Consider the following 12,790-nt stretch of genomic DNA (forward strand, 5'->3'; position numbering starts at 1 on the left):
CTGCTACCTGGAATGCACTCCCCTTGGAAGATCTTCAATCCTCATTCAGGGCTCATAATTATTAAGAAAAAAAATGTGCACATGTGGATTTTTCTGGGAAAGTTGTCCTAGTCCCTAATAATAGTAAATACTCTCTGACAATTGAGCAAGACAATCCAAATGGTACTCCACAGCCAAAGACAATATCATCAAAATGTTTTTAGAAATCAAGCAGACCCAGATTTAAGCTAACCAACATTACTGTTTTAAATAAGCAGAAAAAGATTATTACCTCTTCTCATTAGTTTCCACTGCATCCCTGGATCTCTGTTTTGCAAATAACTTGGCCATTCTTTTAGCTTTGTTCTTTTGTCTATTGCTCATTCCTGTTCGAAACTCTGAGTCAATCAATTCAGCTGCCTGGAGAGTCTAAAAGAATAAAAGAATGCTGAATTTGAACTTCTGAAGTTAGAATATATACCCATAGTCTCAGCCTCAGAAGAGGCCTAAAGTCTATAAATTTCACTATATACAAATTGATTACATTCTTCTTTGACAGCTTCATTCTGTTCTGTTGTATGGCTGTACCATAATTCCACTCTCTTCTTCCTTCTCCCTTATTCTTTCAATTGCCAGGAAATGCTCATTTGTCACAGATAAGGCAAAAATGTATGATCCTGACCCCAGTGAGGGCTTTGAAGAGGTGAGACTTCAAAATAACCATCTAGGACTTCCCTGGTGGCATAGTGGTTAAGAATCCGCCTGCCAATGCAGGGGACACGGGTTTGATCCCTGGTCCGGGAAGATCCCACATGCCCGCGGGGCAACTAAGCACGTGAGACAAAACTACTGAAGCCCACGTGCATAGAGCCCATGCTCCGCAACAAGAGAAGCACCGCAATGAGAAGCCCACGCACCGCAACGAAGAGTAGCCCCCGCTTGCCACAGCTAGAGAAAGCCCGCACGCAGCAACGAAGACCCAACGCAGGCAAAAACAAAAAAAAAACAAAAAAAAAACCATACTACCATCCAAAAGTTATAAGAATAAAGAATGTCAATTTTTAAACAATGATAATCATCTCCTACTGAAAAAAATAAAAATAACTATAGCCATATAGTTATAGTAACTGGGCCAGTGTCCTATAGTTAACTTAGCCTATATGTTTTTTCCCTCTTAATCACTCACTACATACTGTTTTTGCTCTCTTTTGCATTCATGGGAGACATTATTAAGGATGTGAACAAAAATGCTTTGAGCGCAGGCCTAAAAATCCTTTCTGCCCTTAACTGATTAAGATTCAATTGAAATTTACACTTCTACAACCAATTAGGCTCATTGGTGTGGGTGCCCTGCTACAGACTTGGTCCAGCGACCACTGGCACATACACAAGGCAATGGAGCAGTGATGACCCTATGGCAACAACTAACCTCAGTAACTCTTCCCAAAGGTCCGCGACATCTAAAGCAACCAAACTTGGATCCTGCAAACCTCAAATTTGCTGCTGCCATCCCATATCCAACTATTCTGTCTATAGCCCATTTTCTCTAAGACACCTACCCATTCATTTCCCTACACCATGTCGAAATACCACACTGTGATCACATTACATTTTTCCTTTATTTTATTAAAGTTTTCCTTTATTTTATTCTATTGTCTTCCTTATTTTTAAAAATTTTATTTATTTATTTATTTATTTATTCATTTATTTTTGGCTGTGTTGGGTCTTTGTTTCTGCATGCAGGCTTTCTCTAGCTGTGGTGAGTGGGGGCTACTCTTCGTTGCAGTGCGTGGGCTTCTTCTCATTGCAGTGGCTTCTCTTGTTGCAGAGCACGGGCTCTAGGTGCGTGGGCTTCAGTAGCTGTGGCACATGGGCTCAGTAGTTGTGGCTCACGGGCTCTAGAGCACAGGCTCAGTAGTTGTGGCACACGGGCTTAGCTGCTCCGTAGCATGTGGGATCTTCCCGGACCAGAGCTCGAACCCGTGGCCCATGCATGGGCAGGCGAATTCCTAACCATTGCGCCACCAGAGAAGTCCTGTCTTCTTTATTATTTATTTACATCTTATGCGTCCCTTTGTACCCCATTTCTTTCTATTCCTTCCTGGTTGTTATTATATTTTCTGCCTCTGTACTCCTCTCCTTTTTCCCTCCAGAATCTGCCTTTTTTTCCCCCCTTATCTGCAAAAGTTCCATCATCATCACATACCCCTCAATGCCAAAAAATTTAGTTTACAAATTCTAATGGTTTAGAGGGCAACTGGTATAAAGGCAAATAGACCCTTTCTCCTCTTAAGCAAAGGGAAAGGCCAAGGGAATGAGAAGATACAGGTTTCATGTAAAGCAGGAATTCTTAATGGGACCCACAGATCCCTAAAAGGATATTGCAGGGGCAGGAGGAAAGAACACTAAACACCCTGAAAGGTAATATCTCACATGTATGTGAATTTTTCTGAGGAGAGAGCCACAGCTTTTACTGGAGCTTAAAAAGAGTCTATGGTACAATGCTTGGTGTCAGTCTACTTATCTCTTGTAAAAACAAAATACAGTGTGTGTGTGTGAAAAAAAAAAAAAAAAAAAGAATCCCTGAGAAACCAAATGATTGACAAGGAGGTTATTAAGTGGCTGTATCAAAAGCTACTTCAACTGTATAGACCTCTATGCTCTGCCTTCCCTTTTCTTACTAAGGATGAATCATCCGTGCTCTTACTGAAGGTCAACTCCACCACTTATGCTTTAGATCCCACCCCTTCACTTGCTCAAGGATATGGTTCCTGCAATTTTTCTCTTGAATCAGGAATCTTTCCTTCACTATTGGATCCCTCCCCATCGGCATTCAAACAAACAGTAGTGTCTCCCTTCTTTAAAACAAAACTTCTAGACCTCACAATGTTTTGGGCTCACACATCTCTATCCAGCTACCATGCCATTTCTCTGCTCTCTTTTACAGTAAAAAAAAACAAACCCAAAAAACTCAAAAGTTGTTTATTCCTGTTATGTCCACTTCCTCTCTTCCCATTTGCTACTGAACCCACTCTAGTCAGGCTTTTGTACCCTACAGTAACAGCTCTCATCAAGTTCACCAGTGTCCTCCATGTTCTTAAATCCAGGCAGCCGTTCTCAGTCCTCATTTTATCCATCCTCTCAGTAGCATTTGACACCATTGTTCACTCCCTCCTTCTTGAAACCCTTTCTTCATTTGGTTTTTGACATAAGAATCTCTCCTGCTTCTCATCCTATCTCACTGGCCTCTTCTCAGGCACCTTTGCTATTCTTTTTTTTTTTTTTTTTCAATTGTAGCTTTATTTACCGATCTACACACAGAACAACTTTGATGGGCTACACCGCGCGGCTTGTGGGATCTTAGTTCCCTGACCAGGGATTGAACCCACGCCCTCGGCAGTGAAAGCAGGGAGTCCTAACCACTGGACCACCAAGGAATTCCCACCTTTGCCTTTCTTCCTCAACTCAGTCCAGTTTGGTCTCTGTGGGATTTTATCAAGAACATCTCACCTGAGTGTTCTTTGGTCATATATGGTCTTTTTATTTACTTCTCCTGGGAAGCTAATCTCCGTCATGTGTGAGTTCATTAAATTAAATCTAAGGGCAGAAATTTTGTTACTTAATTTCCAAGTCTAATAATCACCTCCATTTAATGTAACTAAGAAATTCCCCCACAACTAATCCATCTAAGATTTTAGTCATAATGTATACTCATGGCCTTAGTCTGACTAATCTAAGCTCTACTCTATATACCCTCAAATCCCGAAAGATAACACTGAAAGAATGCCTGCTTAAGAAGCAAGTAGTCCTGGTTTCTGGTTCTAGCACTTATTAGTTATGCATCTGGTTAAGATACTTAATCTTTCTGAATCTCCGTTTCCACATCTTGTAAATGTGGATCATAATTTCTACAGTGCCATTGTGAAGGTTTAATAAGACAACAAATGAGAAACCTTGGTGTCTTGGTGATTAGTATTAACACCCATCCAATTGCATTAGCCAGAATAGTTTCCATTTTTTCATTGTCATGAGAACTGCTGAGATGAAGACCCTTATATACATTTATATATGGTAAATATATACCTATATGAACATTCTTTTTTGGCTCTTATTTCAAAGTGTCTAATATTAAAAAAAGAGATGGTAACATTCAAAAAAAAAAAAAAGCATACAGGCATCCATTGGGAATTGGAAAAATAGAGGAACAGGAAAAATACAGAGCAAAATTATGGTACAGCCATATAAACAGCATGAAGCTGTCAAAAAAGAATGTGCTCAATCTGTATATACTGATATATGAAGCCATATGAAGTGAGAAAAGGTGGACATGGCTTAAAAGAACTTACGTATACAGAGAAAATTTCAGGAAAAATGCACAAATAACTTAAAAAGGGTTGCTTCCTAGTGTGCCTTTTTGCATTGTTTGAAAGTTTTCACCATGTTTGTTACTTTCTCAAATAAAAGAATCATAGTTGTAAAGATTTCTAGTATCATCATATCTGACTATGATAGCCCTTACTATCTCCCACACTCGGAAATATTTTTCTTCATTGAAGAACAAAGAAAGAGCAATTGATGCAACTAGGATTTTTCAATACCAGTGTCTCCTAAAAGATGCACCATACCTTTTATCTAATAGTCCAATGTCTATGAGGTAGGTGGCAACTTCTGTCTCCTTAGAATCTATCACTAGAAATCCAATTTATGAAGACACTAAATTATGGTGACACTAAGCAACAATGAGCAGAATTTAAAAATGCATTTTTTAAAATTCCAATTGCATAGCAAAATATAACAAACCCCCTGTATTATTACTTGCAATCAACCAACCAGAGGTTTTACCTACAGGTTGTTTATTTACAAGGGCTGCTGAAGTTGGGGTATAATCCAAATCTTCATCATTAAAGAGTTCTTCAGTGCTCATTCCAATAGCTTCTCCCATATTAAGGCCAAGTTTCTTCTGTAATAGTTTTCGTTGGCGTGCTATCCTCTCTTTAGGATCCACTTCACCTTTAAACAAAGAAGAAATACATTTTCTTCAAATCAGTTAAGCAGTTTTCTAATACATGAAGATCAGACTCGATTAAAATTTTAAAAAAAATTTAACCATTAGAATACTTCTCTTGATAATAAAACGAACCACACTCACAGTCTCTGAAGATGTCATAAACTTTATTACCTAATAGAGTAAATATTTTACTGGATCTTGGAAAACAGTGTTCTAGCTAACAAAACACTCTAGCTAACAAAAATTCACTGAGATTACCCCATTGCCCTACTGTCAATTATCAAGTATATATAAAATGAGATCTATTCCTATGAAAATAAACCAATCTTATTATTTTATAGCTAATCTCGTATATTCTCTGAGAGCTCTAACCAGGCTTTAAAAAAGAAAAATCTAGATTTTATTTTACAGAAAAAGATCTCAACAAATACATGCTTATTCCAAGTGTGGCCTTTATGTATTCTGAGATGACACAGTCCTGATAGCCCAAATAACAAAGACAAAGGCATAAAAGTAGATTTTGAATGTCCCAAGAAAAATCCCTCAATATTTCAGTGGAAAATAGATCAAAAGGTATTATTTTAAAAATAAAAATTTGGGCTTAAACTAGCTAAGCTGCAAGAGATGGTTCTATAATGATTAACTTCCAATAATAGCTGATTAAGTTCTTATTGGACTACCCCTCCACAGATAACAAATTCTAGCTAAAATATAATAAACAACCACCTGAGGCACTGGAAAGAAATCAAAAGTAGGCATATACTTGGAGGAGTCATCAATACCTGGAAGAAGGACATGGCATTAGGTGAGTTTCCCATTTTTGAACGTTTTTAGCCTGAAGGTAGACCCAGTTTTTAGCCTGAAGGTAGACCCAGTCGTGGTATGTAGGGCAGCCACGCCCTACATTTAAAAGTTGTGTAAAAACCCAGTCTGTCTGGCTTGCAGAATTAGAGGAGAGTCAGGGATCACTATAGCCACTGGAAAGTAGAGAGAAAAAACCCAGAAAGGAGAGAAAGCCCAAATTCTGTGAACTCAGCCGAATCTCTGGCTGACCTCTGAACTATGCATGCACAGGGCAGACTCCAAACAGTCCAACTAAAGCTAAAAATTGAATTGGGATTTGAGTTGTTGCCCAGTACAAAGGAGACTGAGTTTGCAATTTGAGTTTCACCAAATTAAATGCTTATTAAAACAAGTAAGCAAAAACAACCAACTAAACCAAACAAATCAAAACACTCTTTGGAAGAATATAACAGAATCCAGCCTGTGGTATAAACATTTATAACGTGAGGAATACAATCCAAAATTAACTGACATACAAAGAACCAAGAAAATGTAACGCATTCCCAAAAGGAAGACAATTAATGGAGATCAACACTGAGATGACCCAGATGTTGGAATTAGAAGACAAGATTTTTTAAGCAGCTAATATAACAATGATAAATGTAAAGGAAGATATTGTCACAATGATGAAAAGATAGAATACCTCATTAGAGAAACAAACTATTAAAAAAAATAGAATCATACACTTGAAAAGGGTAAATTATAATAGTTTTATAAGTGAATTCAAAGATAAAGCTATACAAAGTTCCCTCATCTAAAGAACAGGGAGGGGAAAAAAAGATTTAAAGAAACAAACAACTTGAATATAAAATTAAGAAAACAATTCTACTAACAATAAAATCAAAAGTAAAACTTAAAACTTATATTCTGAAAACTACAAAATACTGGTGAAAGAAATTAAAGATTTAAACTAATGGAAAAACATTCCATGTTCATGGATCATAATACCTCATAGTAAGACAGTAATACTTCTCAAATTGATATACTGATTCAAAACAATTCCTACCAAAATATCAGCTGGGGGCTTCCCTGGTGGCGCAGTGGTTGAGAATCTGCCTGCTAATGCAGAGGACACGGGTTCGAGCCCTGGTCTGGGAAGATCCCACATGCCGCGGAGTAACTAGGCCCGTGAGCCACAACTACTGAGCCTGCGTGTCTGGGGCCTGTGCTCCGCAACAAGAGAGGCCGCGATAGTGAGAGGCCCGCGTACCGCGATGAAGAGTGGCCCCCGCTTGCCACAACTAGAGAAAGCCCTCGTACAGAAATGAAGACCCAGCACAGCCAAAAAATAAAAATAAATTAATAACAAAAAAAAAAAGGAAATAGCATTAAAAAAAAAAATCAGTTGGCTTTTTGCAGACACTGACAAACTGATCCTATAATTCATATAGAAATGCAAGAGACTGAGACTATCCAAAATAATCCTGAAAAAGAACAACAAAGTTGAAGGCTCATACTTCTTGATTTTATTGTTTTAGTTTTTAAATTTTTATTTATTTAGTTAGTTAGTTAGTTTCTGCTTTATAACAAAGTGAATAAGCTATACATATACATATATCCCCATATCTCTTCCCTCTTGCATCTCCCTCCCTCCCATCCTCCTTCTTGATTTTAAAAATTACCAGAAAGCAATGGTGATCAAGACAATGAGGTACTGACATAAAGAAAGACATCAACTGAATAGAATTGAGAGTCCAGAAATAAAACCATATGTCTACCGCCAACAGGTTTTCATGAAGGGTGCAAAGACAATTCAGTGGGGAAAGAATCTTTTCAACAAATGGTGTTGAGACAACAGGATAGCCACATGTAAAGAATGATGTTGGATCCTTAACCTCACAACATACAAAAATGAACTCAAAACAGATCAAATACCTAAGAGTAAGAGTTAAAGCTATAAAACTCTTAGAGAAAACACAGGGGTAAATGACCTTAGATTTGGCAATAGCTTCTTACATATGACATCAAAAAGCTTGAGAAACAAAAGAAAAAGATAAATTGGAATTCATCAAAGTTAAAAACGTTTATGCTTCAAAGGTTACCATCAGGAAAGTGAAAAGATGCACAGAATGGGAGGAAATATTTGTAAATCACATATCAGATAAGAGGTTTGTATAAAGAGTATATAAAGACTTCTTATATCTCATTAATAAAAGAACAAATATCCCACTTAAAAATGGGCAAAGGACCTGAATAGACAGGTCTCCAAAGAAGATACAGAAATGGTCAATAAACACATGAAAATATGTTCAACATCATTAGTCATCAGAAAAATGCAAATCAAAACTACAATGAGATATCACTTCACAGTCACTGGTATGGATAAAGTCAAAGTCAGTTAATAACAAGTAAGCGTTGGCAAGGATGTGCAGAGATCGGAATCCTTGTATCCTGCTAGAGGAATGTGAAATGGTGAAGCCAGTTTGGAGAACAGTCTGGCAGTTCCTCGAATAGTAAAACATAGTTACCATATGACCCAGCAAGTCCACTCTTATGTATCTACATAGGAGAAATGAAAACATACACCCACACAAAAATCTGTACATGAACATTTATTGGCAGCATTATTCATAATAGCCAAAAAAGTGGAAACAACCCAAATGTCCTCAGCCTATGAATGAATAAACAAAATGTGATATTCATACAATGGAATGTTATTCAGCCAGAAAATAAAATAACTTCACACCTACCAATATGGCTACTACCAAAAAAGCCAGAAAATAACAAGCGTTGACAAGGTTATGTGGAGAAGATGGAAACCTCATAGATTGTTGATGGGAATGTAAAATGGAACAGCCACTATGGAACTGCCAGTATGGCAGTTCTAAAAAAAAAAATCAAAAACAGAATTACCATATGATCCTATAATTCCAATTCTTGGCATAAATCCAAAAGAACTGGAAGCAGGAATTCAAACAGATATTTGTACACCCACGTACATAGTAGCATTATTCACAATAAGCAAAAGGTAGAAGCAACCCAAGTGTCCACTGACGGATGCATGGATAAACAAAATGTGGTATAAACATACACTGGAATATTAGTCAGCCTTAAAACAGAAGGAAATTCTGACACATACAACAACATAGATGAACATGAAAGATTATGTTAAGTGAAATAAGTCAGTCACAAAAGGACAAATATTTTATGATTCCATTTATATGAAGTACCTCGAGTAGTCAAATTCAGAGACAGAAAGTAAAACAGTGGTTGCCAGGGAGTGAGGGGAAAAAGGAATGGAATTGCTGTTTAATGGGTATAAAGTTTCGGTTTTGCAAGATGAAAAGAGTTCTGGAGATTGGCTGTACAACAGTATGAATGTACTTAATACTACTGAACTGTACAGTTAAAAATGATTAAGATGGTAAATTTTATGTTATCTATATTCTATCACAATTTAAAAGCTGATACACCCTGTAACAGTAGTAACTACTACTTAGGAAAAAAAAATGAAAACAGTACTAATATATATACTACAATATGGATAAACCTTGGGAATATTCTGCTAAGTAAAAAGAAGCCAGTCACAAAAGACTACATATTATATGATTCAATTTATATGAAATGTCCATAGTAGGCAAATCTATAGCTACAGCAAGTAAATTAATGGTCCTTAGGGCTGAGAAGAGAAGGGAAGGATGTAGGGGGATAGGAAGGTGGTTGCTAAAGGATACAGGGTTTCTTCTTGAGACAGTGTTCTAAAATTAACTACACACAATTGTGAATATACTAAAACCCACTGAATTGGACACTTTTAAAGTGGGGATTTCTATCGTATGTGAATTATATCTCTCTAAAGCTACATTAAAAAAAAAAAAAATTTAAGGCTACTCTACCCAGAGGGAAAAACACTAGGCATCCAAAATGAAGGCTGCTGGATCATAAGTTCAGTACACTTACAAAGAGCCTAAAATTGGTCCTCTCATTCCAGGGAAAGTTCTACTGGGGAAAATAACCAACTGCAAAGGAAACTCAGACTGACACCTATGCAAATCATATATGTGTCATTTATAAATATGTAGAGACCAACACAGATGAGCAGATATTTAAAGAAAACCTAATTAGAGGGTTTTAATGAGCACTCTTCAGCATACTATGACTTATCAGCATTAAAAACTAAGTTCCAAGAAAATCGGGGTTCCCAATCCTGCTTACATTATCAGTCACCTGTGGAGCTTTTTCTTTTAATATACAATTTCCCAAAACTCTCCACAGATCTATTAAATCAGAATCTTTAAGATACGACCCAAACACATATTTTTTTTTAAGTGACAAAAGTGACACTGACTTTTATCCTTAGATAAGGGCCAATGATCTCTCATGATGTCCATGGGTACACTAGTAAGATTAGTAAACTTACTAATTAGTAAACTTAGAGATAACTTTTTTTCAAATTGGAAAGTTTTTGAAGACTTCTACCTCCCTTATTAAAAAAAAAAAACTATGCTTTTCTGGAACTTAAGCAAATTCTCCTCTTAATTCTCTCCATAAATAATTACACTAGATCTTTCAATATAAAGTATATTAGGAAAGAGGAAATGGGTATTTGACTTTTTTTTAAATGAACAAATTGAAGATCATTTCATTAACTTAGACAGATATGCTTTGACTAATGATAAATTAGCAACAAAACAAAACACTGTTCTGTTTTGGTTTTAGTCAAAAAAGCAACTTATTTACTTACAGAAATCCATTAAAAACATCAAGGTTTTTTCCACTCAAGGCATCAATCTTGAATGGCCAAAACATTTATTTATATCCAGATGGATTCTGTAAGTTTAAAGATAATGGGACAATTACCTATCTAAGATTTATTTTTCATTTTTAGTTTTTGCTTTGGTCATCAGCATAAGTAGATCCAATTATTTAAATGTTTAAAACATATGATAAAAAGGAAACTATCATAGCCTCTTAAATTTCCATAATTGTGAAAACATTACCACAATCTGTACTAATCCTGGCTTTTAAAATCTATTCAACTGAAGCTCTTGGGTACCACTTTACAATTTCTATATTGAAATACTGAAATATTAATATGTATCTATTAATGGTGCATATATATATATATATAGTACATATTCAACTAAGGGAAGAAAAATATTCCTATGGTAGCTTTAGACAAAGTGCTTCTGGTTACCTTCCCCACCTGCATGCCCCACACCTCAAACTGAAAACTTCAGTGAATTTGCATTTCATGACATCTATTAGATTTTGCATGACTGATAACATAGCACACCAAGGAACAAATTGGTCTGAACGCACGCATTTCAGACTTTTTTCTGTAGGACTACTACTACATACCTGATTTTTCATCTTGTACTTCAAATTCTGCACCAGCAGATCCCAAAAGTGATGCCCCATGTTGTAACAATCTACATATATCAAATCTGTCAAAATTCAATCGATCTGTAGTAGATGAATCTTCCATAGCACCTTCTGAAGGAGTTTCTAGATGAGGTTTAAAAACATTTAATTTGATTATATAGCCAAAGTATAGAACGAAAAAATAGCATCACTTCGGAAGGGCAGGGGGGAGGGTAATATTTTAAGAGAAGTAAAATGTGGAAGAAGTAGAAAAGCTACTGTGAATTTACTTATGATCAACTCTTATTTATGAAAAAATTATTTAGTAGGTGGCTCCCTTACTACAAAGTACCAGAATGTCAGTGGGTGTGTGTATAACTTTTTGACTATGAAAGCACAATGTTATATGAAGAAATGCATCCCCATGTTGAAATATGTATGTTAAAAATCGTGCTATTAAACAGTTAAAAAATACCAAGGTAGTTTATCATAGTGATAAATTGGAAGATAAACATATTCATAGAATATATTCATAAATAAAACTAGTGAGCATCATCGTTCCCTATACCTGAGGAATATCTAGGACATAAAGGAAGTGAAGTACTCAATCAATAGGACTCATTTCTCATAATATAAAGCAAATTACAATCTCCTGGCAAATCGCTAAAATTAAATATCCATCTGGGGTCTAAAACTATCTACAAAATGTTCTGTATTCCTCCCAAAAAGGTTATGCCATTGTAAATTTTTAAATGTACTGTAATTGTTCACTGACTTAATAGTTTGTTTAACTGGCATTTGCATATAATTCATCTGTAAACTAAAGTATAATTGCTAAACTGAAAGGGAATTGCTATGAATATCTTAAAGTTTTCTAATGATAACAAGTAACCTTACTATATATTTTAATGCTACTGTATCTACTTTAAAGTTTTTTTTTGGATTCTCTGGTGGTCCAGTGGTTAGGATTCCACGCTTTCACTGCAGGGGTTGTGAGTTCAATCCCTGGTCAGGGAACTAAGATCCCACAAGCCGCGTGGCAAGGGCAAAAAAAATTTTTTTTTTTAATTTGTTTTGAAAAGAATTTGAGTAATAGGCTGGAATGGAAAAGGCTCTTTTCTAAAACAAGTTATAACTTCTTCTGGTTATATATTTCTTTTGATGAGAGAAGACAAATTAACACAATCCCTCAAAATAATAGGTGAGGCAAATTAAAGCAAAAATTTTGGACGAGCTAAGACATATGATAAAAGTCATGTTATCAAAGTGACTTGAAAATGAAATGCATTTGCACCATATTAAATTCTCACTTAATTAAAATGTATACCTTTATCAATTTGTAAAAGCATACATTCATTTTTAAATGTCATATATAATAGGCAGTCAGAAAACAAGTAATTTCCACTAAAAGACATCTAAAAGACACATAAAAAAAACTAAAGACTGACCCCTCCAAATATCCACACATAACTGTGCTTAAATTTAGTAAACAATTACACTATTTTCCCAGCAACAAGAATAAATAGACTGTTACAAATATTTACACTGTATTGATTTCTTTTTTTAGAACATAAATCCTTGAGGGAAGTAATAATCTCTAAATCAAGCATACTGTAGAGTAATTTAAAATATATGTGAGATAATGCAACTATACTC

General features: G+C 35.7%; 2 protein-coding genes across 3 annotated transcripts in view; one reads left to right on the forward strand and one right to left on the reverse strand.

Annotated features, from left to right (window-relative positions):
* FGFBP3 (fibroblast growth factor binding protein 3) overlaps window positions 1–12,790 on the forward strand; it is a 128,796-nt gene that overhangs the window by 90,973 nt on the left and 25,033 nt on the right. The window lies entirely within an intron of this gene.
* BTAF1 (B-TFIID TATA-box binding protein associated factor 1) overlaps window positions 1–12,790 on the reverse strand; it is an 88,719-nt gene that overhangs the window by 59,970 nt on the left and 15,959 nt on the right. Inside the window, exons 4-6 of one of the 2 annotated variants that reach the window (XM_059900371.1) lie at window positions 11,132–11,278; window positions 4,826–4,989; window positions 272–408 (exon numbers count right to left, since the gene is read on the reverse strand). In XM_059900371.1, the coding sequence (XP_059756354.1) occupies window positions 272–408; window positions 4,826–4,989; window positions 11,132–11,278 (448 nt within the window). Of the gene's footprint in view, window positions 1–271; window positions 409–4,825; window positions 4,990–10,514; window positions 10,586–11,131; window positions 11,279–12,790 lie in introns of those variants that run through there. The other variant, XM_059900372.1, reaches the window with a different exon arrangement.

This window comes from Balaenoptera ricei, chromosome 16 (assembly GCF_028023285.1).
Source record: "Balaenoptera ricei isolate mBalRic1 chromosome 16, mBalRic1.hap2, whole genome shotgun sequence".
Taxonomy (NCBI): domain Eukaryota; kingdom Metazoa; phylum Chordata; class Mammalia; order Artiodactyla; family Balaenopteridae; genus Balaenoptera; species Balaenoptera ricei.